This window comes from Sebastes umbrosus, chromosome 3, assembly GCF_015220745.1.
Source record: "Sebastes umbrosus isolate fSebUmb1 chromosome 3, fSebUmb1.pri, whole genome shotgun sequence".
NCBI classification, from domain to species: Eukaryota; Metazoa; Chordata; class Actinopteri; order Perciformes; family Sebastidae; genus Sebastes; species Sebastes umbrosus.
In genome coordinates, this window is record NC_051271.1 from 883,553 (window position 1) to 911,185 (window position 27,633).

Here is a 27,633-nt window from a genome sequence, read left to right on the forward strand (position 1 = left end):
TTTCACTGATGTTAACAAACTGCATGGTATTACGCTGTATGAAATAATTGAATGAATAAACTGTGTGGACAGAGCGAGGACTCAGACAGGTGCGACCCACCTCGCCATGCCGAGGTAGCAGGCGCTGAAGACGGCCATCCCTGCATGAGGCAGCGCTCCGAGGACGAGCTGGTTGAAACAGGCGCTGACGTATCCGTTCTGCCACACGGGGAATGGGTTGTGCTCGTCTGTCTGACAGAGACCCGCCACCAGCTCTGCCGGACCGAACCCCCTCATCCCTCCTCCTATCGGACCGCCGTCATCCTAGAAAACATCTGAAGAGCAAAAAACATTATGAGCTACTACCAGTAAGAGACAGAGAGAGATAACAGAGAGATTCATTATGAAAACAGACAGATCTGTGTCTACGTTAGAGGCCAAGATGGGAGCTCTATTGCAGGTTAAAAGGTTAACAGGTGAGATTCTAAAGCATCCATGTAAATATAAACTTTATTTAAGTTTTAATCTTCACATAGGCTGCGGTGCTGTGATCGACCCACGCCGCCCTCTGAGCCACAGCCACCTGGGGGCGCTATTTCACAGCATTATAGTGGATTCAATTCTGATCTGAAAACTATTTCAAAGTAGATCCAAAGAGTTCTGATCCTGAAGATTTGGATCCAGATTTGGGGATCCAACCCAAATCTTTAATCTGGACAAAATGCTGCCAGGATGGTTTGGATCCCACCTCAGAGGTAAATCCACCGATGTAGACAAATAGTCTTCACTGCTCCCAAGATGTTCAATACATTTATTACATCAGTTGAAGGTGATTTTTTACCTATTGAGAATTAATAAAAATGATCAATAATCCTCCAAAATACCACATTGAGACACCAAGACCTAGAGGAACATCTTCTGAATGCTCTAGGTCTCTAGTCTGATCCATCCATCCTCTGAATGCTCTAGGTCTCTAGTCTGATCCATCCATCCTCTGAATGCTCTAGGTCTCTAGTCTGATCCATCCATCTTCTGAATGCTCTAGGTCTCTAGTCTGATCCATCCATCCTCTGAATGCTCTAGGTCTCTAGTCTGATCCATCCATCCTCTGAATGCTCTAGGTCTCTAGTCTGATCCATCCATCTTCTGAATGCTCTAGGTCTCTAGTCTGATCCATCCATCCTCTGAATGCTCTAGGTCTCTAGTTTGATCCATCCATCCTCTGAATGCTCTAGGTCTCTAGTCTGATCCATCCATCCTCTGAATGCTCTAGGTCTCTAGTTTGATCCATCCATCCTCTGAATGCTCTAGGTCTCTAGTCTGATCCATCCATCCTCTGAATGCTCTAGGTCTCTAGTTTGATCCATCCATCCTCTGAATGCTCTAGGTCTCTAGTCTGATCCATCCATCCTCTGAATGCTCTAGGTCTCTAGTTTGATCCATCCATCCTCTGAATGCTCTAGGTCTCTAGTCTGATCCATCCATCCTCTGAATGCTCTAGGTCTCTAGTTTGATCCATCCATCCTCTGAATGCTCTAGGTCTCTAGTCTGATCCATCCATCCTCTGAATGCTCTAGGTCTCTAGTCTGATCCATCCATCTTCTGAATGCTCTAGGTCTCTAGTCTGATCCATCCATCCTCTGAATGCTCTAGGTCTCTAGTTTGATCCATCCATCTTCTGAATGCTCTAGGTCTCTAGTCTGATCCATCCATCCTCTGAATGCTCTAGGTCTCTAGTCTGATCCATCCATCCTCTGAATGCTCTAGGTCTCTAGTCTGATCCATCCATCCTCTGAATGCTCTAGGTCTCTAGTCTGATCCATCCATCCTCTGAATGCTCTAGGTCTCTAGTCTGATCCATCCATCCTCTGAATGCTCTAGGTCTCTAGTCTGATCCATCCATCCTCTGAATGCTCTAGGTCTCTAGTCTGATCCATCCATCCTCTGAATGCTCTAGGTCTCTAGTCTGATCCATCCATCCTCTGAATGCTCTAGGTCTCTAGTCTGATCCATCCATCCTCTGAATGCTCTAGGTCTCTAGTCTGATCCATCCATCCTCTGAATGCTCTAGGTCTCTAGTCTGATCCATCCATCCTCTGAATGCTCTAGGTCTCTAGTCTGATCCATCCATCCTCTGAATGCTCTAGGTCTCTAGTCTGATCCATCCATCCTCTGAATGCTCTAGGTCTCTAGTTTGATCCATCCATCCTCTGAATGCTCTAGGTCTCTAGTTTGTGGCTGTGCAGTTTCATGAGGCTGTGATTATTCTAGAGGTCACCACAGGTCATTTTGTACAGTGAGGTCAATGAAATGTCTCCTATGGGGACTAACATCATCACACATGAATCCAGTTGGGCTCATTGGATCCACCAGAGTCTCAGCTTTACAGTGAGACCCGATTGATGGACTTCAGAGACTGTTTAGGGACCCCAGTATGCAGAAATATTCAGATACACCATTTTAGAATAGGAGACAATAACACATTTATACTGCATGTGATTATCATAAAGTGGGCATGTCTGTAAAGGGGAGACTCGTGGGTACCCATAGAACCCATTTACATTCACTGATCTGGAGGTCAGAGGTCAAGGGACCCCTTTGGAAATGGACATGATAGTTTTTCCTCTCAAACATTTAACCCAACTTTGGAGCGTTATTTAACCTCCTTCATGACATGGACCAGTGGAAATCTCAGGTTTCCTAGTTTCATATAATATCTGATGTGTTCACTCTAGATCTAAAACCTACTAGAGCCTCTGAAAGACAGTTAATCAGGATCTCAGAGGGTTCAAATCAGGCCAATCAGGAAAATCAGCCTTTTCAACTTTTGTCATTCAGACTAATATAATAATAATAATAATAATAATAATAATAATAATAACAATAACAATAACAATAATAACAATAACAATAATAACAATAACAATAACAATAATAACAATAATAATAAAACTAATAATAATTATTATTATTATTATTATAATAATAATAATAATAACAATAATAATAATAATAATAATAACAATAATAATAATAATAACAATAATAATAATAACAATAACAATAATAATAACAATAATAATAATAACACTAATAATAATAATAACACTAATAATAATTATTATTATTATTATTATTATAATAATAAGAATAAGAATAAGAATAATAACAATAATAATAATAACAATAACAATAATAATAATAATAACACTAATAATAATAATAACACTAATAATAATAATAATAATTATTATTATAATAATAATAATAATAATAACACTAATAATAATAATAACAATAATAATAATAATAACAATAATAATAATAACAATAACAATAATAATAACAATAATAATAATAACACTAATAATAATAATAACACTAATAATAATAATTATTATTATTCTTATAATAATAAGAATAATAAGAAGAATAATAACAATAATAATAATAACAATAACAATAATAATAATAATAATAATAACACTAATAATAATAATAACACTAATAATAATAATTATTATTATTATTATAATAATAATAATAATAATAATAACAATAATAATAATAACAATAACAATAATAATAATAATAACACTAATAATAATAATTATTATTATTATTATTATTATTGTAATAATAATAATAATAATAATAATAATAATAACAATAATAATAATAATAATAATAATGTTAGTCCTCTCAGACACAATCAAGCTTCTGTGGCAGCAGATTATTAACTTCTGAACGGTAGTGGACATTAAATATATATTTCCTAAATGGCCTGTTTGTCTAATCCAGGTTGTTTTTGTCTGTCCAGTAGTCAGAGAGTCAGAGAGTCCAGCTGGATCTCCTCCAAACACCACAACATCAACATGTATCACTTCTCAAGAAGAACAACACAAACTAAGACAACAAACTGAGACAACAAACTGAGACAACAAACTAAGACAACAAACTGAGACAACAAACTGAGACAACAAACTAAGACAACAAACTAAGACAACAAACTGAGACAACAAACTGAGACAACAAACTAAGACAACAAACTGAGACAACAAACTGAGACAACAAACTGAGACAACAAACTAAGACAACAAACTGAGACAACAAACTAAGACAACAAACTGAGACAACAAACTGAGACAACAAACTAAGACAACAAACTAAGACAACAAACTAAGACAACAAACTGAGACAACAAACTAAGACAACAAACTGAGACAACAAACTGAGACAACAAACTGAGACAACAAACTAAGACAACAAACTGAGACAACAAACTAAGACAACAAACTGAGACAACAAACTGAGACAACAAACTGAAGAGTTCACTTACATGTGTCCATCTTTACTGTGTTTCTGAACTGTAGTCTAACCAGTGATTCATCAGACAGACAGAGCAGTGATCAGTGATCAGTGATCAGTGAGCAGTGAGCAGTGATCAGTGAGCAGTGATCAGTGAGCAGTGAGCAGTGATCAGTGGTCTGTGGTTCCTGACTGAAGGAAGCTTCACTCATGTAAACAAATGCTTTCATCCAGCTAACAGGAAATACTTCTTCTGTCGCTTCCTGATGACGTACACCAGAAGCTTTTCAAAATAAAAGTCCAGCAGGTCACTAAAGAAGAGTGCTAGAAGATGAAGATCCTTTACTTCAGTAAAAATAGAAATACCATGATCTAAAAAATACTCATACTATTACATGTACAAGTCCTGCATTCAAAATGTTACTTAAGAAAAACTACTGAAGTATTAGCAACAAAATGTACTTAAAGTAAAAGTACTCCTTATGCAGAATGGTGTTATATTATTATACAATATTATATTATTCTGGTGTTATCACTAACAAACACATATAAGAGTGTTTGAATGTTGTAGTTTTGTCTAAAATCAATAATTATATAAAAATATTTTTAATTAATTAATTAATTAATTAAAAAGTGGATGTATGTCTGCAGGGACAATGATGGAGATAAATCCAGGACTTTATTGTTCTATCACTGACAAAGTCAGATATGTATATTATTTTGTTATTTGTTATTTTTACAAAAAGACTAAATTAAAGTTATTACTAAATTACTAAAAAGTGTTTTTTATCTAGAATCGATCCTAAGATGGGAGTTAGAAAACAGTAAAAGAAGCAGCGTAAATAGTTTGAGTTCTTTATTAAGGGGGGTGACTGTAGAAAAGGAGCAAACTTTATGTTTTAGCACCTTTACACAAGTTATAAAATGAATTGCTGGTTCTCTGGGTTCTCCATATAAACACATATATCAGCCTGGAGAAGGAGAAGCATTTCATTCACCGAAATCAAACAATAGAAACGTCTAAATTTGGAAAATCTCATCATATTTCATTACAATGAAGATTAAATGAACACACTTTGGAACCTGGGATTTTAAATCAGTGCACATTACATTAGCATGTAACATAAGTTAAAAACACAAAAGGAATTTTACAAATGTTGTTACCTGGAATTAGACAGAAAAAAAACATCTTTAAATACTGGGTGCAGCTGTCTAAGGCATCTTTAATTCAATAGAAAAAAGATCTACAAGTCTTATACAAAGCAGGAATGAAGCTATACAATGTCACATTATACTTTATTCCTTAAACACTGTACAAAGTTCATTTCCTTCTGGGCTGAACGCGCCAACCACAACACTATAGGCAGCTTAACGTTTGAGTTTTAATATCCTACATTTACTGTGTCTACCAGACACCAACCGATTACACTGTTATCAGGCTATTAAATAGGCGTTATCAGTCGCTATCAGCACCATAGATGTGGGTCAGTAGCGGCCTACTACACCTACTTCGCTGTAAGAAGTGAAAGTGAAACTTTTTGAACACAAACAAAACAATTTCTTTAGGTTTAGTCAATAAAACTATAACTTCTTTAGGTTTAGTCAATAAAACTACAACTTCTTTAGGTTTAGTCAATAAAACTACAACTTCTTTAGGTTTAGCCAATAAAACTACAACTTCTTTAGGTTTAGTCAATAAAACTACAACTTCTTTAGGTTTAGGTAACAAAACCACACTTAGTCAAGTTTAGGGAAAAACATTGTGTTTGGATGAAATAACTGTGAACACAAAGACAAATAACACATTGTTGGTTTCACACAGAATGTGAATTTATTAAACCTAAAGAAGTTGTAGTTTTGTTGCCTAAACCTAAAGAAGTTATAGTTTTGTTGCCTAAACCTAAAGAAAGTGTAGTTTTGTTGCCTAAACCTAAAGAAGTTTTAGTTTTGTTGCCTAAACCTAAAGAAGTTGTAGTTTTGTTGCCTAAACCTAAAGAAGTTGTAGTTTTACTGCCTAAACCTAAAGAAGTTTTAGTTTTGTTGCCTAAACCTAAAGAAGTTGTAGTTTTGTTGCCTAAACCTAAAGAAGTTGTAGTTTTACTGCCTAAACCTAAAGAAGTTTTAGTTTTGTTGACTAAACCTAAAGAAGTTGTAGTTTTGTTGGCTAAACCTAAAGAAGTTGTAGTTTTGTTGCCTAAACCTAAAGACGTAACGTTTCACTCACTTCTTACAACGTAGTAGGTGTAGTAGGCCGCTACTGACCCACATCTATGGTGCTGACAGCGAGTGATAACACCTATTTAACAGCCTGATAACAGTCTAATCGGCTGCAGACACACGCTGTATTTACATATTCAGACATGAAACATAAATATGAGGAGACTCTGTCTGTCCATCACATAATGGCATCGCTTGTCCTCAGACACATTCTTGAAAAAATAAAACCAAATATTGGCCACCGACGTGTCAGCTTTCTGTTTATGTGAAGCACTTTGAGGGAAAACTGGTTCAAAATGCTTTAAAAGAAATCTGACTTCAGCTTTTTGGTCAAAGTTGTTGATGTTCAGCGAGGCAGCGCCGTCCACTTACGAGTCACAGTATTAAAACACGCCGCCGCCGCTACCTGCTGTCTGACGGCACCACGCTAACGGGACCAATAAGCCTCCTTTAACAAGAAGTCGGTGTATTTCTTTAAATAAAAGGAACAACTTCAGACTGACTGATGACATGTTAGTCAGTAAATCTTCATTATATATAAAAAAAAAAACATGTTTCCTGTAAAGCAAAAGAGAAATTAAAGTTTGAATACTGTACAGTCGGCCTGATGCTGCACATCTGGAGATCAACTAAACGTCTTAATTCAGAATTAAAGCTGGAAAAAAATAACTGATCTGAGGCCTGAGAAAGGTTTGTTTTACATCTCGGGACGTGATTGTCAAGTCAGGCCAAATAAAAGAAAATCTGATCATATATATACAGTATGTATATACTGTATATATACATACTGTATATACAGCAATGCATAGGCTACAAATCATCAAATCTAAATGATACCGTGAGTAAAGCAGAAAAGTTACCCTGTAAATTAGTTGCTTATTTATTAGTACACACAGTGTAAGTAGGGCTCGGTATCAGACCTTATCTTGATACCGTACTTTGAGAAGTATAAACATGTTTTTCTAAAGTATACACCAATAATGAAAACTCACAACTGTTCAGTTAATAAAAGGAGACGTTGATGTTAAAATTAAAAGTCTAAACACACGCAGCCATTCAAAAACTAAACAGAAGAATACTGTCTAAAAAGTTTTGATTTAAAAAAAGGAACTTTGTGGGAAAAGAAGAAGTTCATATATCGGATGAACTCTGAATACTCGACGGCTTCAAGGACTCAGTTCAGCCCCGGACGCTCGCGTACCTGTTGTGGTATCGACCTGGTTTGGATGTCGGAGGAAAAGAGCGGGTTTATCAGCGGAGTGATCACTAATATGTCACTGAATTAAACACCCGGAGACTCTGTTTGACCGTTAAATCAGCTTGGCCCCGTCGCCGCCTGACAGGAAATGAAGGAGTTCTCTCCAGAAAGTCTTTGCAGTACTTCTCTAAAAGTAGTCTTAGGTAGTCTTTAATGAACATCTCTGAGGCAGGTCAGTAGGGCTGCACGATTAATGGCCAAAATGATAATCACGATTATTCATCACGATTATTAATTGATTTAAAAGGACAAAATATTTGTATTGCACTTTCACATTTAAATCAACAGAGTGCTGCTTTCACTTCCACGCTGCGCTACATTCCTGCTAATTAACAACTCTCTGCATCAAAATAAGACTTAAAATGAGGTTCGTCTTCACCTGGGGATTCGATGCATTTTCATTTTGCTCGTTGGTAAAACGAGTAATATACAACAGTACAGCGTATTACTCTTCTACTCTGGACTGAAAGGTGTTCACAGGCTGCTGCCGCTGTAGGTTGTAGGACAGTTTTCTATGAGTGGAGCACACAGTTTAAAGTTCATTTAATTGTGGGAAGTCCAAATTGTGATGGTGATTAATATGTGATTAATTGTGCAGCCCTGTGTGTCAGTCGGGTGTTAGTGGAGCTCTGATCATCTGACATGTTACCAACAACTGATTGAACGATCTTAACCCACGGCCCGATCACTCTGGTGTTCCACAAGGATCAACGCTGCGTCCTCCGTCACTCTACAACTACAGGTCTGTGGCATTATGTCTAATCGTGATAGGACACTTCAGCCAAGTTCACACAACGACACGATCTCAGCACTGCTCTCACGACACAACTTGCTGTCTTGTAATGTTGAGTCTTTAAGTCGTGGTGGTTTTAACACTACACATCTGACGGAGACAGGAAGTCACACTACGAGATCTTTGACCAGGAGGAATCCCCGAAGACGTCTCCAGACTACGTTTAGTCACCAAAACATGCCAGAAGCACACAGTAAATGACGTGATACCATACGGGAGACACACTGCTGATGTTGTTGTTTGGTGAACACATGTTCACCAAACAGCTGGTTTCCACACGTCTTCTTTACTATTTATTCCTCTCGGTGCAACAACTTTTTTGCTAGCACATCCAGTCAGTTCCTGTTGTTCCAGACGACCCCTCCTCCCCCAGGTTCACCATCAACACGTGTCTCGCACTCTCATTGGCTGCAGCTCATGGCCAGAGTCCCCGATAGGTCCGGATATTTAGCATGCTACAGTAGATATCTGGAATGTGTCTGCGAGCCTCTTGGTGGAAATCTTTGAGCAGCTCACACGTGACGCGAGCCAACGCTGATTTGAGTCTGATCTGAGGCTTTTTGTCGGGGAGCAGAAAATCAGGGCTCAAGTGGTGTAGAGTGAACTAGACGTCAGGCTGCATTCCCACACCAGGCGGCTGCAGCGTTGTGCGTCGATGTGGAGAGTCACTTTAACAAGACTGCACACTGACGGCACGACGATTAGCGTCTTTTGTTCCATCTGAATGGCCGGTTACGTGATTGGCCACCGCAGCGTGACGTCAGGTTGTGTTTCTACTAAGGCTGTCGAAGTTATTTGTGATTAATCATGATTAAATATTTTAATTGATTGACAGCCCTAATTGTTCCAAATATTGATTATGTTTCTACCTTTCTGCCACAGGCCGCTGTGTACTACGTACTACCTCCATTCAGAATAAATGGGAGGACTCAACGTTTTCGCCGCACCGCTGGATCTGGTGTGAATGCAGCTTTAAGCCCCATCTAAAGTCTCAGGATGGCCTCCCACAAAGCCCCACAACTGTCTCATTAATGCTCCCTCAACCAGACACAAGACAATATCTGAAACCTTTCTAAGCTTAACAAAGTTTGAGTGTGACATTCAAATCAAATTTCAACATTCAGTCTTGCTTCTCACTTCCAAAAAAAGTTGTTTGTAACGTTTGCTGACGTTGAGATTAGTCCAGACCTTCCCGTTGTTGTATTGAGAGCACCGGTGGGTCGTCAGGATCTTCACCACGACGTTACTTTACTACTCAGATCTTCACTTTTTGGCTTCGTTTGTTTGGAAATTCATTTTAAGATTTGTAAGACGACTTTTAAGGCACAGTGACTCCTGGCCCTGAACTGCATGTTAAACCCCGTCTGAGCTTTTTTTTCTAGTGACTGCTTCTAAATCTTTGCCATCCCAGTAGGAATGTGACGGCGAGGACGTCTTCCCACCGGTTAATCAACTTGTGACAACAAAAGATGACGTTCAATATGTGCAGAGCGCTGACTGATCTGTACCGTCGGGTGACGGTGTGTCTGACCTCTCCGGTCCACACACCGGCTGTGACCGCTCCGTCCTCCTAACGGCGATTACCTCATTAACGTCATGGTTCTCTCATAGCGTTGGGTTTAAATCTGAAATATTGCCAAATAGACTTTCGCTTTGACACCAAATCCTCCGCCATCGTCTCGTCTGTCATCTCTCTCTCTGTGTGTGAAGTGTGACTCCTGCTGCTCTGAGCTGAGACTCCGTATGGAGCAGATGCATTCACTGTCAGTTTGCAGCGTCTGTCGTCCGACTATGTGTTGATAACACAGCGCTGATACGCCGTGCTACATTACGTACCCACAGCCCCCACCGTCGATTTGCTTTTTTTTTTTACAGAAATAAAACCCATTTAGTTCATTTTGGCGCATCAGCTCCGTGTTATCAACAGATAGTCGACGGACGACGGACGCTACAAACTGAAAGTAAGAGTGTCGGCTCCGTACGGAGTCTCAGCTCAGAGCAGCAGGAGTCAGACTTCACACACAGAGAGAGAGAGTTGACACACAAGACGATGGAGGAGGATTTGGTGTTGAAGCGAAAAGCATCTATGTAGTAATATTTCAGATTTAAACTCATGGATGTATGAAGAGATCTGGATCCAGCGTTGGAGGCGGGGCCCCGGTCATTCCTATGAAAGTGTCTCAGTGGAGCATGAAGCCTAAATAGCTCGACTTCCGTCTGGAAAAATACCCGGATGTTGGGCACATGGAACATACGCAGTAGCATCCGCTCGGTCACATGACTCGGTCACATGACTCGGTCACGGGGTCCCAACGTCTCGCCGTCATCACGGCTTGGCGCTCCAGCCTCAGTCTGGGTCTCATTCACATGAACGGAGGAAGGGAAATAACTCTGGATTCAGCTGTTAGTGCGTTTTAATGATTTAAATAAGGACTATTTATCATACTGGGGAGTTGATTCACCTCAAAATAAATTATCCGCTGAGTTACAGACGTCTCTTTCCCAATGGAAGTCTATGGGAAAAAGTATTTTTGGGCCCGATGGCATCACGTGACAGACACGGAAGTTGTAGTACCTCCGTTTGGCCACTACGAAAGTCCGGATCGACGACCGGCGCTCTTCCTGGAGGCTTTGTTAAACCCAATGCTGTAATGGGAAGGAAGACGGAGCGGTCACAGCCGGTGTGCGTGACGAACGGCGCCAGGTGAACCTGCGGCCTTGCCGTGAAAGCTGGACCGGAGAGGCCAGACACATCGCCACCCGACAGTAAAGATCAGAGTCAGCGCGCTACACATGTTGACCGTCATCTTTTCCTGTAAAGATTATTAACCGGTGGGAAAATGTCCTCACCGTCACATCTCTACTACTTTGTAAATCAATTTCTAACAATTGTATGGAAAAATGTTATAAATAGTTTATTATTAATATTATGTATGATAGTATGCATACACACACTTTAAAAAAATAGTCAACTTCTAAAAGGTTTTCATAAGTCTTGTGAGGGGAGTTTTGATGTGATGGTCCCAAACTATTCTGGGTTAGAGGGGGTTTTAAATCTGCTAAAACACAAAGACCTGAAAACAAAAACAGATTTCTGTTAAATCTACAAAACAATGGAGTTGAATTTGTTCCTTTTTTGGTGCTTGAAAGCTCCGCGACAAACAAATGAAAAAAGCAGGATTTGGGGGAAGAAAACCAAAATAAAAGAGAGTGACTGGAGTCCTGTGGTCTTGGCGTTGTCGTCGGGATAATTCGCCGTACGTTCATCCCCCGACGGAAGTTCATAAATAAGTAAGCAGAGTTTAGCGTCTGCGTGTGAAGCCTCGCCGTCTCGTCGTCTGACCCGTTCGGTTCGGAGCTGGTCGCGGCCTCCGCTCAGACCAGAGACGACAAAGATAAACTATTATTATTTAATTTGCTGGATCAGTTTGAAGTCCACCAGGAAGGATTTCTTTGTACAGCACGCTACACAGTGTCCTAGAGGAGTGATGAGAGGGGACACGGGGACTTTTTTTGGAGTATTTCCCGTTAACGGGATGAGTCACAGACGCTCCCTCTGCCCCTCCGTCCTCTAACACAGTCTTTAGTTTCACAGTTTGTCTGCGTGATACGCTCTGTCACTCCGGCAGCAGCTCACAGGTTCTTGGTGTTTATGTGAGTCTTGTAATGCTTCGTCAGGTGGTCGCTCCTCATGAAGCGTTTCTGACACTGGCTGCACTCGAAGCGCTTGTCTCCTGAGGGGGAAGAAACAGAAAGAAAGTGACGTTGTGAATGTTGATAATGTCAAATCTTACAATCACATCATCATTTGTATTACATTTTTTACTTACATAATAAATCAATATTATCATCGTTATACTTGTACTAATACTAGCACCATCAAAGTGTGTGTTCATGTGTGTGTGTGTGTTTCAGTGTCTCCAGCAGACAGACCTGTGTGCGTCCTGGCGTGCCGCTGCAGCTCGTCGCTGCGTGTGAAACGTTTCCCGCAGAAAACCCAGTTACAGACGAAGGGCCGCTCGCCGGTGTGCAGCCGGACGTGAGCTCTGAGCAGCGACGTTTTCCTGAACGTCTTCTCGCAGCCGGGGACGTGGCAGATGTGCTTCCTCTTCCCCACCTCGCCGGGCCTGCACAGGGTCCACGCACACAGTCAGATATATATATACACAGGTAGGTATACACAGGTAGATATATACAGATAGATATATACAGATAGATATATACAGGTAGGTATATACAGGTAGAGCTGAGCATTCAAACCTAACACCATTTGATTTAAAACTGTAATATTGTGTGTCCATCTCTGGACACACTCACCTCTTGTCTGCGTCTTTACAGTTGGGGCAGGTGCAAGCCATGCGTCGCTTCTTCTCTCCCGGCTGACCGGGCAGCTCCAGGGTCAGCGTCTGGTCCACCTGGAGGGCCGGCTGGCCCGGCGTCGCTGCCAGCTGGAGCCCTCCGCCCTGCATCGCCTGAACCGTCAGGTGCTGCTGGCCTGACAGACACACAGTAGAGCTAGAGACACGCTGTAGAGCTAGAGACACGCTGTGGAGCTAGAGACACGCTGTAGAGCTAGAGACACAATGTAGAGCTAGAGACACACTGTAGAGCTAGAGACACACTGTAAAGCTAGAGACACACTGCAGAGCTAGAGACACACTGTAGAGCTAGAGACACGCTGTGGAGCTAGAGACACACTGTTGAGCTAGAGACACACTGTAGAGCTAGAGACACAATGTAGAGCTAGAGACACACTGTAGAGCTAGAGACACACTGTAAAGCTAGAGACACACTGCAGAGCTAGAGACACGCTGTAGAGCTAGAGACACGCTGTAGAGCTAGAGACACACTGTAGAGCTGGAGACACACTGTAGAGCTAGAGACACACTGTAGAGCTAGAGACACACTGTAGAGCTAGAGACACACTGTAGAGCTAGAGACACACTGTAGAGCTGGAGACACGCTGTAGAGCTAGAGACACGCTGTAGAGCTAGAGACACACTGTAGAGCTGGAGACACACTGTAGAGCTAGAGACACACTGTAGAGCTGGAGACACACTGTAGAGCTAGAGACACACTGTAGAGCTAGAGACACACTGTAGAGCTAGAGACACACTGTAGAGCTAGAGCTAGAGACACACTGTAGAGCTAGAGACACACTGTAGAGCTAGAGACACACTGTAGAGCTAGAGACACAGCAGGGCTCCGAACAACATCCTCTAAAAATCTACTGAGACCAGCTGACCGAGTCAGAGTGGACTGAAGTTCTAATTAATGATTAATGCTGATATTAACATAATGCTGCAGACACATGACAGCAAAGAGTTGATTTCGTGTCTCCTCGTTCCTCCGGCTTGTGACCCGGAAATCGATCTCAAAGCTCCATCTTGAAGGACATCTCAATTACTAAAATGCATCTCGAGGAGCGAGGACGTAAAAGAGGCGTGACACACAGCTGGAATAATCTCAAACCACTGCAGATGTACACACTGTACACTGTTGTTTTCATCAGTTGTAGTTCTTTAAGATGACCAAACTGTCTGCCCTACACCGTTTGTGTGTTTTAGTTTTACTTCTGGTTATATATAGATATACACTCACCGGCCACTGTATTAGGCACACCTGTTCAATTGCTTGTTAACACAAATAGCTAATCAGCCAATCACATGGCAGCAACTCAATGCATTACGTCATCTAGACGTGGTGAAGACGACTTGCTGAAGTTCAAACCGAGCATCAGAATGGGGAAGAAAGGGGATTTAAGTGACTTTGAACGTGGCATGGTTGTTGGTGCCAGACGGGCTGGTCTGAGTATTAAACTGCTGATCTACTGGGATTTTCACGCACAACCATCTCTAGGGTTTACAGAGAATGGTCCCAACAAGAGAACAGATCCAGTGAGCGGGGGTTGTGTGGACGGAAATGCCTTGTTGATGTCAGAGGTCAGAGGAGAATGGGCAGAGTGGTTAGAGATGATAGAAAGGCAACAGTAACTCAAATAACCACTCGTTACAACCAAGGTATGCAGAATACCATCTCTGAATGCACAACATGTCCAACCTTGAAGCAGATGAAGACCACCCGGTACTAGCAAGGTGTACCTAATAAAGTGGCCGGTAAGTGTATATATATCTCAACTGTATCACTTAATTACACTATAACGGTCCCAGTCTGTGGTGTTCTTTGTCTTTTCCAGAGAAAATCAAGTGATTCTCCTCCATTATAAAACAATCTGACATGTCTTTCTATTTAGTGCTTTCCGGCCTCTCTAGTCATAAACAACCAACATCAGCTCACCCCCTGCGTTGGTGATGGTGACAGGAACTCCCTGAACTTGGACGCCGTTGATGCTGATCGTCTGCACCGCCTGCGTCGCCGAGGAGAGCTGCGACGTGTTCAACGATATCATTCCCCCCGCCATCCCCCCCGCCGGAGCAATTTTTGCCAGAGTCCGTTCCTTCCGTCCGCCCGCCAGCGTCCTCTTGGTGCCGGCCGGCGGTGAGGTGGTGGGGGTGGTGGCGACCGAAGTGGTGGGGGTCGTCGTCGGGGAGACCGAGTCCTGTATCTGGACAGACTGCCACTCACCTGACGCTGTTTTGAAGAGGATCTGAGGGAAGACAACGGAAAGTTGTGATTAACATCACAGTTTGTTGTGTGTGTGTGTGTTTTGTATTTTTGTGTAAAGTGTGTAACCCAACCTGAAGGAGTCAGAGGTCAGAGGTCGGGGTTAGTTACCTGTGTTGGTGTCGGTTCTGTCTGAGTGATCTGCAGGCTGGTGGGGACCGACTGTCTCTGTGGGACGGGCGGTAACGTGGCGGAGGCGGCCTGCACCACCTTTAAGGCCTGCTGGGGGATCTGAACCACCTGAGACTCCGGTTTGGACTGGACCAGCTGGACCTGCTGCACCATAGCCGGCTGCCCGGGACTCTGCACGATCAGGAGGTTGTTACCCGCCTGCAGACACAGAGACAGGAGAGACCTTGAGGAACACCACAGAAAAAAAACATGCTGTGATTTGGGATCAAACATTTTTGACATTTGGATTTGCATTTTTTGTCGGTTGGATGGCGAGCACTTAAACTGCTCAGAAAGCTTCTTGTTGTCAATCTAGCTACGAAAGGTACTTGCAGAACCCATTTTCATTCACATATCTGGAGGTCAGAGGTCAAGGGACCCCTTTGAAAATGGACATGACAGTTTTTCCTCGCCAAAATTTAGCCCAATTTTGGAGCGTTATTTGGCCTCCTTACCGACATGGTAGCAAGACACCGTAGGTACAAATGGATTCATTAGGTTTTATAGTTTCAGTTTGATATCTGCGTCTTCACCCTAACCCTAAAACTGAACCTACAGTAAAGTCAGTTGGGACCACAGGCGGGTCTCAGGGGGTTAATTAAAGTGTTTTATATCATCGTAAACGCGAAAAAAACGTTGTGTTTGTGGACAAAACTAGTGATGCACTGATACCACTTTTTTCAGACCGAGTACAAGTACTTACATTTGGGTACTCGCCGATACCAAGTACCGATACGAGTACTTCTCTGTGCCAAAAGACCCTCGTTAACAGCCAGCTGGAGGGTGTGAGCGACACACGGCAGGCTGGGTAGTCCCGCATACGAGGCGGTGCGCCGCGACCAGCTCTAGGTCGGCTTGGAAAGGCACGGGGGGCGAAGGTGGCTTTACAGCGCTCCCCGCTTGGACCTCGCCGCACTGTGGACAAAGAGCTCGCTGCGCCCTCTCTCCCCGCCAGGGACAGCCCCCTGCTCCCGGCGCGGACTGTCCTCAGTGCGCCCCGACCGCGTTGTGCCGCCAGATCGGGGCTCGGCCCACGTGAAAGGCGCCAGGGGTCTGCGGCGATGTCGGCAACCCACCCGACCCGTCTCGAAACACGGACCAAGGAGTCTAACGCACGCGCGAGTCAGAGGGTGCAAGCAAAACCCCAATGTAAGTGAGGGCCAGTGCGCGCCGACTGAGGTGGGATCCCGGCCCAGCGGGGTCAGGCGCACCACCGTAAAGTGGTATCGGAGCCGTTTTGCGAGTACGAGTACATGAGCACAGTATCGGACCCGATACTGGTATCGGTGCATCCCTAGACAAAACAAACCAAAACATAATAAATCCTAAATTCAGGGTTCACTTACTAGCTTTTTTACGGCGCTTTCAACTAAACCTCACAGACTTCTTCGGCTGAAATACAGTCGATTAGCTCCATCAACATATAACTGTTGGCTGAATACACATTCTCTCTGAATGAACCTTGAGTTTAGAGTGTTTTATCACAGAGACAGTGCATGTTCCCAGGTACAGAGTGAACCTTGTGTTTGTATAAAGTGAGCTACGGTATCTTGAGCAGAAACATGTTCAGATTGTTCAACGCTTGGTATTTGTGGTGCAGTACGGGTGAGTGGAATAGAACAGAAAGTGTGCATGCTGCTGCTGTTAGTGCTTTTTTTCCAGACGTACCTGGATGATGTTGTCGCCAGCTTCTATCAGGATGGTCTCCATCTGCTCGGGAGGTGGAGAGGCAGCCTGTGGAGGAGGATACGCAGCCAAAACCACTTTCTTCTTCCTCCCCCGTCGCCCCTTTCCCGGAGTGGGAGGGGCGGCTGCCGTCTCCGTGACGAACTGAGTCCCGCCCACCTCTCCGGTCGCCACGTGGAGCGGCAGCGTGAGCCCGCCGGGCAGCTGCACCATGTTCGCAGCGGAGTTGTTTGGCTTGCGCGACTTTGGGGAGGGCTTGATGGCTACAGTCTTCTGCGGCGTGACGGGAGCGGTGGCGGCGTTGGGAGCCGGTACGGTCATGGGAGTGGTGATGATGGCCTGGTTGGTGCCCGGTATGAGCTGGATCTGACCTCCCTGTGGCATCATCTGGATGGTCTGGGCGCCCTGGATCTGCGGCATCATCTGGTACTGGATGTTGGCAGGCGCCGAAGTGTTGGCGCGGGCCGGGCTCTGCTGGATGGTGAGCACGATGGGACTGCCGGGCGCCGTGGAGCCCAGGCCGGCGGGCAGCTGGATCACATTGCCCTTGGCTGACAGGAAACCCAGGTTTTTAGGCGGAGCGGGGGCGATCGGCGCCGGCTTTATGGGGAGGAGCCGGCGAGGCTGCGGCTGAGCCGGAGGAGAGGTGACCGGAACCTGAGCGGCAGGAGGACCGATTTTACTACAGGTGGCAGCCAGGAGGGCCAGAGGAGACGGCTGGGTGTCCTACAGGGACACAACAACACAACACAGTCTGCATTAACACCAGCCGGAGAACAAACTGAGAGCACCAAGAGAGAGAGAAGGAGAGAGAGAAGGAGAGAGGAGAGAGAAGAGAGAGAAGGTGAGAGAGAAGGAGAGAAGGTGAGAGAAGGTGAGAGGAGAGAGAAGAGAGAGAAGGTGAAAAAAGAGAGAGAAGGTGAGAGAAGGTGAGAGAAGAGAGAGAGAAGGTGAGAGAAGAGAGAGAATGAGAGAGAGAAGGAGAGAGAAGAGAGAGAGAAGGTGAGAGAAGAGAGAAGGTGAGAGAAGAGAGAGAGAAGGTGAGAGAAGGTGAGAGAAGAGAGAGAAAAGGTGAGAGAAGAGAGAGAGGGTGAGAGAAGGTGAGATAAGAAGCTAAAATAAACAAGAGAAGATAAACCAAGAGCTCATAAACAATGTCAGACTCGTGGTGTCGTAGATGTTTCCATCTGCAAAGCTTCTATTATTAAACATGCCAAAAATAATAAAAGTGTTATTTGGTTAGATGGCTCTAAGTTTCTTTTATTGATTAGTCAGACTGGTTATGATGGCTAGGCTAACAATAGCCATGTTAGCTAAGGCTAGCTCTATCTATCGTTAGCTTCAGGGTACATCGGTGTGTATTAAATGACTTTATATATATTTATAATTACGGCGTTATGTTGTTAATAAAGACAGAAAACATATCAGGAGCCGGTGCTGGTCTGACAGTCTGACAGTGGCCGAGCAGCGCCTGCCGTTAGGAGACGGTGATGGTGGAGGAACACCAGCGGCACACCGCTCCAGGGACCGGCTTACCACTCTGAACCACAGCGGCACACCATCAACCACTTATCTATCTCGGCGCCGGTGTGATATTTAGTAGTCACAAAATATTCTAAGCTCAAATATCTACTTACTAGCTTTTGTTGTTTTCAACCACATCTTCAGTTAAAGCTGAAGAAAGCCATGCGATGCAGTTGAAAGCACAAAAAAGCCAATAAGTGATGATTATTTTATTACACATACTGTTCCCAAAGGTCAAAATGATATTGATTTGATATTGATATGATAACTGTGCTTTGACAAACAGAAGTTAAGATGAATTTAAAATGGGACAATCAGTCTCTCAGTACGATCCTCCAGCGTTCAGCGGCATGAACTCATCGTGGGTTAACGAAGATAACGACGTCAGCAGCGGGAAGCGGCATGTGGCCGTTACTCACTTGTGTGGAAGCGGTGGAGGGCTGAAGGTATTCACTGGGACTGACAGCAACAGTGGTGGCCATACTGTCCTGTTGTTCTGGAGGAAACACACACAAACACAACAGTCACATTCAGGCGTCTCTACTTTCACAGGTTAGACTGTTCAAGGACGTCACAGGACGTTCCTACAGAACACAAACACATCTCTCGCTGGGGTCTCGCTCTAATCATCTTCATTAAACATCAGCAGTTACACAGAGTAGGCCCTTAATCACACTAATTAGTGCATTCACTTGCAAATATTGTGGAGTATAATTAGGAGCAATAAGGAATAACCAGAGGTTTCAATAAAATATGTTTCCCTCTATAATTCAGCATTTGTGACTTTCTAAGCGTATAAATGTAGCGGGTCGGGACACATGCGCGCTCGCATATGCTCGCTCGCGTGTGGCCGGCGTCCTCGCTCCTCTGCCTGCTCGCCTTCACTCAGATAGCGCGCGTTCTCGCGTACTCGCTCCACCTCTAGACGTGAACATGCTGCTCACTCCACACTGCAGAAGAGTTAGTTTAGCTCTGAGAATATCTAGTGAATGTTCAGTGGACGTTTGTGCAGAAATAACTGCTGCAGCTCCTCCAGACCAACAGAGGTTTCCCGTGTCTTGTGAAGTGACGGGGCTCTGCAGAGAGAAACGTTATCGTCTCGTTACTGACCGGGTGCCGGTGTCTCCCTGTTCACTCCGGCTGCGGGCGGAGGGAAACGAGTTTCTCGCTGCAGAGCCCCGCTGCCTCAGCCTGCGCTGAGGCAGGAGAAGCCAACACAGTATCAGCATTGATTCATGGAGAGACCTTCGTCTGGTCAGCTAACATTACTGCCAAGCAGCTGAAATATAGAGTGATATTGTGCTTTTAGCTGACGTGTGTCTCCTCACTGTGTTGAGAGATGCTCGTTCATGTCTATGTAGAGCGAGCACAAGCGCCAGCAACAGGACGCTGACTTTCGTTGACTTCACAGCCACAGGTGTCGCTGTTAACAAGACATTTCTGAAAGTTACAAATAATCCCTTTAAGCCCTTTTTAGAAGTCACAAATACATTGACTGATTTTCCAAAGCTTACAGTGTTCTTTTTATATTTTTAAATGCATTTTCCCAGTATTCATTACACTCCGAGAGGAAAATCAACTTATAGACACTTGAAAATTGTTTGAAATAGCCTAGGTCTTGTGTTACAATAAATACCATGACTTCTATAATGTTTTTTTCTTTATTTTATAATTTACTTCATTAACTCAATGCACTTTGCGTTTTCAGACCACGCTGGACACGGGAATTGATGCAAAGCGCTCTAATAATATCTTCCCTCCTGTGTATGTAGGCAGTAGTATCATTATAAAATGCAGAATTTAACTGCACAACAGCTGCTAGCAGAGACAACAAGGTCAGAAACGCTTGGAACTCGTTATCCATGTTGAAATGAATTAAAAATTTAGGCCGATGGTGTTTCTTTCCTTCCGGAAAAGATTCACGTGATGACGAATCAGGGAAGGATGCGTCACGACTGATAAGACTCGGGCTGCGCGATTATGGCCAAAATTATAATCATGATTATTTTGATCAATATTGAGATCATGATTATTTATAAAGATTACTCATTGATTTTAGGGACAAACATATTTTTTATTGCACTTTCACATTTAAATCAACAGAATACTGCTTTCTATGGCTGGACCCGAATATTCAACTATTCAGATATTCGTTCGGTGGGGAGGTCGGCTATTCAGTTTTCAATATTGGGATTCAGATATTCAGATTCGGATATTTTTTGCACGCAGACAACAGCTTCAAAATGCCGCAACATGACTTTGAGGTAAGGCTGCAACGATTCCTCGAGCAACTCAAGTAATTAGATAACTGAAAGACATTGATCATCGAAGCTTCGAGAGGAGACGCTGAGCGCAGACAGAGCGGTGGCGGTGATCTGTCTGGCTGTTAGTCTAGGAAGCGCTTGATTTGATAGTCTTGCAGCAGTTTTTTCTCTGACCGGAGCATTTTAACCGTCAATATCGCAGTTGATCATTTAATTGTGGGAAGCCAAAATCCTGATTGCGATTAATATTCGATTAATTGTGCAGCCTTATATATGACCCAATCAAGAAGCGAACGTGGTCGTCTCTGCGTCATCGTTTTTCCAAAAGGTCTCCGTTTCTGTCCGTCCAGACTAAAACACAACCCCGGAGTTTTAAAACTAAAACGCGACCCCAGCAGCGTTTTCAAACGTCTCCGTTTTAGGGGCTTAAAAACGTCGGAGTAGTGTGGACGCTAGGCGTAAACATAGCAAAAGTTATGCGTTTTAAAACAAATTAGTGTGGCTGTAGCCTTCATTTTCACACCATAACCTACAGCTGTTTGGGGAAAATAATTGACAATCTATAAAATCACGCTTTGGACAACAATCAGCATCAATGCAATAAAAGTAGATGTAAAAACACCAGTATGCTCCTTTAAAACAGCTTTTTTACAGTATTCCAAATGTAATAAACCTACTGCGTGAACCAGGTAAAATGATTTATTTTGATGATTTTATAATCTAGATGATGATCATACTTTTTAAAAATCAAGGACAACAAATTCTCAAACATTTTCAAAACAAGTGCAGCATTTGGATCTTGTACAAAAGTTCATGTAAACTAACTGACATCCTTTTCACGAAACATCTAGTAAACATGTTTTCATGAAGTCAGCTGACCGACCATGACAGTTTGGCCCTTGAAATGCATAAAATCTTTGACCAACAAATATCAAACTACCAGAAACAACTGAGATGCTCTCTAAGCAAAGAGATGCATTATTGGACTGCCCTCATTACGTGAGGAAAAAGACTACATTTATTGAGCATAATATATTTCTGTTAAGACAGTCAGCATAAGTACATTTAGGGCAGGCTGCCCAATAGTTTAAGAGCAGGGTAAATCTGGAGGAGCAGCCTAATGGATAAAATAGGTTACTGTCGAGGAGAATTGCTCCGAGGTAAGTGGTACACTGAGGATTTATTCCACTGGTCATTACTGCCTCAACTGCAATACAGCTCCTACACAAACACAGCCACAGTTTTTCTTTTTAAAATATACGCTGAAATAAATTGCAAAAGACAAGTTGAAAGGTTGGCAGTTTGTGTTTTCATTGTGACTTTATGCAGCAGTGCTCCACAAATGATCAGTAGATACATTGATCTGGATCAATATATCGATTCAATGATCAACGATATCCAATATCATCAATGCAAAGTGAAAACATCGATACATATCGTCTATAAGACACACCATTATTAAATTTAAATTAAAAAATGTAATCAGTGTGACTGTGAGATAAGTTAATAAAAATGGATAGTGGGCAGTAGGGGTTGGAAAAACAATTTATTCATTCATGTATTAGGATTTTTTTTTTTTTTTACGATTTCTAAATCGATGTTTTAATACCAGAATCAATATATTTGCTTCATTTGAGTCTATGTGGAGGTAGAAGGAAGTTACCGCTTTTATTGTTGTAGTCTGAGTAACGTGACGTCATATCCGTTCCAACCAAAACAAACCTCAGAAAGTCTAAAACGTTGGAGGGTCAGCGTGGATACGACCTGCACCCTCCCATGTTAAATCCAGCATGGTAAACACTACACATCCAGTAAAGGATGGAAACACTTTGGGTTTCACACATTGACAGGAAAAGCAGAGCTAGACAGAGCAGCACTAAAGCTGCATGCTAACTCTGTCACGGACAGGAAACGTTATGGTATGGCGGTAACGTGGCGGTGGAGCCGGCCGTCTCTCTCGTCTCCGTGGTCAAACGGGCCGACGCTACAACTGTAGAGGACCCAGATACTGACATTTATGTTCTCTGCATTGAAACGGCCCCGATGGAGCTGACCATGGATGGATAAAGAGAACGGAGCTGACGGGAGAGCTAGAGACCACCTTGGAGAAGTTAGAGGAAGTAGACACGTGGGACTACGTTCGCTTTTCAAAATAAGGTGTTAACAAAGGGAACTGTAGATACAAAATACATCTATGGAAATAAGATTGATGGATTATATTCACCAGAAGTATAAAACATTATAAATTAAAAAGAAAATACCACTAATCTGTGAGGTAAGTGTCTTTATTCTTTGAGTTTTGGGTTGCTGGATAATAAATGTAATCAATAATTCCTGACAATGATCCTGATATATTTGACTTCAGGACATCTCTGACTACATACATGCTGAAAAACAAACATTTTTACTGGATTCATTTAGAGATTTTACAAAGAAAAAGTCCCTAGAAGTGTATGATTCAACTTGTTCCCTTCATTGTGTAGTGGTAAAAAAGTTAACAACAATCAAAATAAATCGCAATATCGAATCGTAATACTTATGGAATCGGCACCCAAGTATCGTGATGGTATCTAATCTGGAGATTGGTGAATCGTCCCGGCCCTAATATTATACCTGCAAGGCTCTGCGCCCGACCTCGCGGTGAGTGAAGAGGAGCTTTACAGGTTTAACTCAACATCTGTCATCATTCATGAACGTGTAAACAAGCTGAAATAATAATGTTTGCAGTATTTTGAGTACATTTAACTTCAGCTCAAGGCACGTCAGCTGGCAAACACTTGAAATCAAACAGCAGGTGACATGTAACCACATGACAGCCACAGAGCGCCGCTCTGGCGACCAACAATACTAGTGAGAGGTGCAAAGGATGCTGGGAAAGCACTGATTCACCACAGAACTTCTCTAACTGCAAAAGACGCTGATTTCATGATTGCATTACATTTTTCAACTGTTAAATGTTTCCTCAAAGACTCTTCTAACAAACTGAATAAAAAAATAATGTCTGCAGCAGGATTAAAAAAAAGATTTAGCAGGAAATAGCATGTCTCCTTGCTCGTCTTGAACACCACAAGAATAATATGGATGTGTTGTTTTGTATGAATATATAGAAAGTAACATAATTATAGATAAATATAACTGATAATAAAACATTTACAGTTTGCTTTGCTTTGTGCAAACTGTGCTAAGACATGTCACTTCCAGCTCCCATCTTTGTTTGGAATAGAAACCAGTTTAAAAATCATCTCGTTTTAATCGTGCGTTGGACAGAATATTTCATCTTTGAATGGTTGTTAAAGATTGTATTTCTTTAGCAGTAAAACATATGCTCAGCTCCGTGACTCTAATGTAATAATATCATGTAATAGTAATAAATGAAAGGCACACACTGGGGCTTCATTACAACCACAGTCAAATACAGATAATTCAGAATATATGGGAGTTGTCTTAAATACAAAAGACTCTTATGCACAATATTAAACGGGCTAATTCTGCCACTTCGTCTGTCAGCGCTGAACTTTACCCTGACAGGAAATAAACAACGGCGTGTTGTGGCTGCTGATCAGCAGACAAACAGGAACTGTTTCCTCTGTTACAGCTTCATTAAGAGAAAGTATTTTGTATTTTATATATATATATATATATTCAGCTGTGGATCATGGTGCCACAAACTTTCACTCGGGGCAGACCACGTCCTGCTGAGCCACTAATCTCTCCTGGCTGAGATACGGTTTAGCAGTGGTGGAAGAAGTATTCAGATCCTTTACTTAAATAAAGTACTAATACCACATTGTGAAAAAACCCCACTACAAGTAAAAGTCCTACATTCAAAACCTTAGTTAAGTGAAAAAAAATGCAAGTATTAGCAGCAATATTTACTTAAAAGTATTAAAAGTAAAAGTACTCATTGTGAAGTAAAATGTCAGTGTTTTACTATAATATCTGATGTTTGTGGATCAGTATTACTGCTGTAGATGTTTAAGGTAGGGCTGCACGATTAAGGCTAAAATGATAATCATGATTATTTGAGATCATGATTATTTGAGATCATGATTATTATCACAATTATTCATTCATTTTATGGACAACATATTTTTATTGCACTTTCACATTTAAATAAACAGAGCGCTGCTTTCTCTTCCACGCTGTGCTACATTCCTGTTAATGTACAAATTAGGTCTGAAGGATGTTGGGAGGATGTTCTCACCACATAAAGGAACACTTCTTCCTTTAGTTTATCACAAACATTCAACATCAACACATCTGGAGATACCTGGGATTAAAAAACTGTAATCTGTGAATTAATTTAAACTGTCAGATAAATGTAGAGTAAAAAGTACAATATTTACCTCTTGAGTATTCTACTTTATAATTCTACTCCACTTAATCTCAGAGGTAAATATTGTACCTTTTACTCCCCTATGTTTATTTAATTACTTTAGTTAGTTGCGGATTATTAATAGAAACTATAATCAACTAATAAATTAGGATGTCTTATTATGGATTAAGATACCCAGCAGTATATGAAGTAGTTGAAATTAGCTCCACATTTACCAGCTGAACACATTAATAATTATAATTCAGTAATATAATATAGAGGGCCATTCTGCACACTTGTGGAGCCTTAAGTATATTTTAATGATAATACTTATGTACTTTTACTTAAGTAAGAGTTTGAATGCATGACTTCTACTTGTATTAAGTGTTTTACGCTGCAGTATTGGTACTTTTACTTTAGTTAAATATCTGAGTACTTCTTCCACCACTGCCAGTATCACACACACCTAGTAAATATAAACACAAACACACAAACAGTGCGACCTGAGAAGAGGAAGAGCTCCACAGTTACCAGCTGCAACATTAAAGTGATGAACACATTCATAATTATAATTCAGTAATAATATAGAGGGCCATTCTGCACACTTGTGGAGCCTTAAGTATATTTTAATGATAATACTTATGTACTTTTACTTAAGTAAGAGTTTGAATGCATGACTTCTACTTGTATTAAGTACTTTACACTGCAGTAATGGTACTTTTACTCTGGTACTTCTTCCACCGCTGACAGTATCACACACCTAGTAGATATAAACACACAGTGGAAGAGAACAGAAGAGAGCCGCCATCAGACACACACTGGTGGGTTGGTCTGCTGTGGACGACCAGCTAACGGTAGCTAGCTAAGCTAAGCTAACTCGTACTACTGACTGAAGTGGTTAGCTAGCAGCTTAAGCTAGCAGTTAGCTGAAGCTGCTTTGGTCTGAGTGCAGCTCAGTTAGCCAGGATGGCCCGTTAGCTGCTCCATCTCTGGGTTGGATTGAGGAACAGATGAGCGGGGAGCAAGTGGAGGAGCCCGGCTAACAGACCCACATATCAGGCTAGCTAGCTCTGAGCTAGCACGAAGCTAGCCAGTAGCTAACTAGCAGCTAGCACGGAGCTAACCAGCAGCTAAAATAGAGCTAACTAGCAGCTAGCACAGAGCTAACCAGCAGCTAGCACAGAGCTAACTAGCAGCTAGCACAGAGCTAACCAGCAGCTAGCACAGAGCTAATCAGCAGCTAGCACAGAGCTAGCACAGAGCTAACCAGCAGCTAGCACAGAGCTAACTAGCAGCTAGCACAGAGCTAACCAGCAGCTAGCACGGAGCTAACCAGCAGCTAGCCTAGCCTAGCCTAGCTCCTCCAGTGTGACTGTGTGTGTGTGTGTGTGATATCGTTTCAGCCTCTCTTCTCTTCTCCGGAAGTGTTTTGCTTATTTTGCTTCACTCAACAGCTCGAGTCCGTCTAAAACACTCTGCTTCATAGCGCATATAGTGCATCTCTGTTCTGTGCAATGCATCATACCGTTTAGCGCAGAACAATGTGAATATATAGAGATATATAAACACTAATGTTGTAATTCCTACCCACCGCTCATGACGACATTCGCTCTCCGTGAGCCGTGAAGACCGAGCCCCGCGGAGAACCCGCCCCCAAGCTGTTGAACCAATCAGCGCACAACAGAGCGGTGAGCGACAGGCGCGCCGACCAATCGGCTTCAGCTGTCCGCGTGAGTGAAATTCAACTCGGCCAATCACGGTGCGACATTTTTGTACGTAGTTCGATGGATGACGGCTCGACCAATGGGATGTCGAGATTGTGCTCGGCGGGGGGCGGTGCCTGAAGGGAAAGCCGAGGAGAAGCGAGGGCCCTATGAGAGCCGAGAGACGCGTCACTGACGGACTGATCCACCAATGTGATTATTGAGGGGCTGATCGATCAGAACCAGAGTGACAACCGGGCTGATCAATGAACATCGAGTCGCTGCTGTGTGACCTGTTCAAACTGTAACCTGGTTCATTATGAGGAGCCGTTATGTTGGATTATATGGAGGACCAGAGAAGCCACGGAAATAATAATAAAGCATTTAATTGATTAATAACTAATTGAACAATAAAAATAGGCATTAATACATTTGTTTACAATTTATTTATTAAACTATGAATAAATGGACTAAATTACAAAGTCATTAAAGGGACTATTTGTAACTTTCAGAATTGCTTGTAAACAGCGACACCTGTGGCCGTTAAGTCAACGAAAGTCATTGTCGGGCTCGCGCTTGCTCGCTCTAAATATACCTGAACGAGCATCGCTCAAAACAGTGAGGCGACACACGTCAGCTAAAAGCACAATATCACTCTATATTTCAGCTGCTTGGCAGTAATGTTAGCTGACCAGACCAAGGTCTCTCCATGAATCAATGCTGATCCTAGTGTTGGCTTTTCCCGCCTCAGCCTCCCGACCGCGGCCGGAGGGAACGGGGGAGACGCCGGA

At 42.5% G+C, this 27,633-nt stretch overlaps 3 protein-coding genes across 6 annotated transcripts in view; all 3 read right to left on the reverse strand.

Moving 5' to 3' along the window:
- abcc10 (ATP-binding cassette, sub-family C (CFTR/MRP), member 10) overlaps positions 1 to 15,551 on the reverse strand; it is a 48,593-nt gene extending 33,042 nt beyond the window's left edge. For 2 of the 4 annotated variants that reach the window (XR_005206156.1, XM_037764192.1), the window contains exons 1-2: positions 4,319 to 4,516; positions 101 to 314 (exon numbers count right to left, since the gene is read on the reverse strand). Coding sequence is in view for 3 of the 4 variants with exons in the window: in XM_037764192.1 (XP_037620120.1) it covers positions 101 to 276 (176 nt within the window). In the remaining variant the exon portion in view is untranslated. Of the gene's footprint in view, positions 1 to 100; positions 315 to 863; positions 894 to 4,318; positions 4,517 to 15,534 lie in introns of those variants that run through there. The other 2 variants (XM_037764194.1, XM_037764193.1) reach the window with 2 other exon arrangements.
- LOC119484981 (NACHT, LRR and PYD domains-containing protein 12-like) overlaps positions 1 to 27,633 on the reverse strand; it is a 956,516-nt gene that overhangs the window by 218,802 nt on the left and 710,081 nt on the right. The gene's annotated exons all lie outside the window — the stretch shown is intronic.
- Positions 11,458 to 26,823, reverse strand: sp2 (sp2 transcription factor). Its single transcript, XM_037764240.1, has 8 exons — positions 26,731 to 26,823; positions 18,980 to 19,056; positions 17,019 to 17,762; positions 15,291 to 15,509; positions 14,853 to 15,162; positions 12,873 to 13,050; positions 12,489 to 12,682; positions 11,458 to 12,289 (listed from the first exon to the last, which is right to left on the reverse strand). The coding sequence occupies exons 1-8, from the start codon at positions 26,735 to 26,737 to the stop codon at positions 12,189 to 12,191; spliced, it is 1,830 nt and encodes a 609-aa protein (XP_037620168.1). The 5' UTR covers positions 26,738 to 26,823; the 3' UTR covers positions 11,458 to 12,188.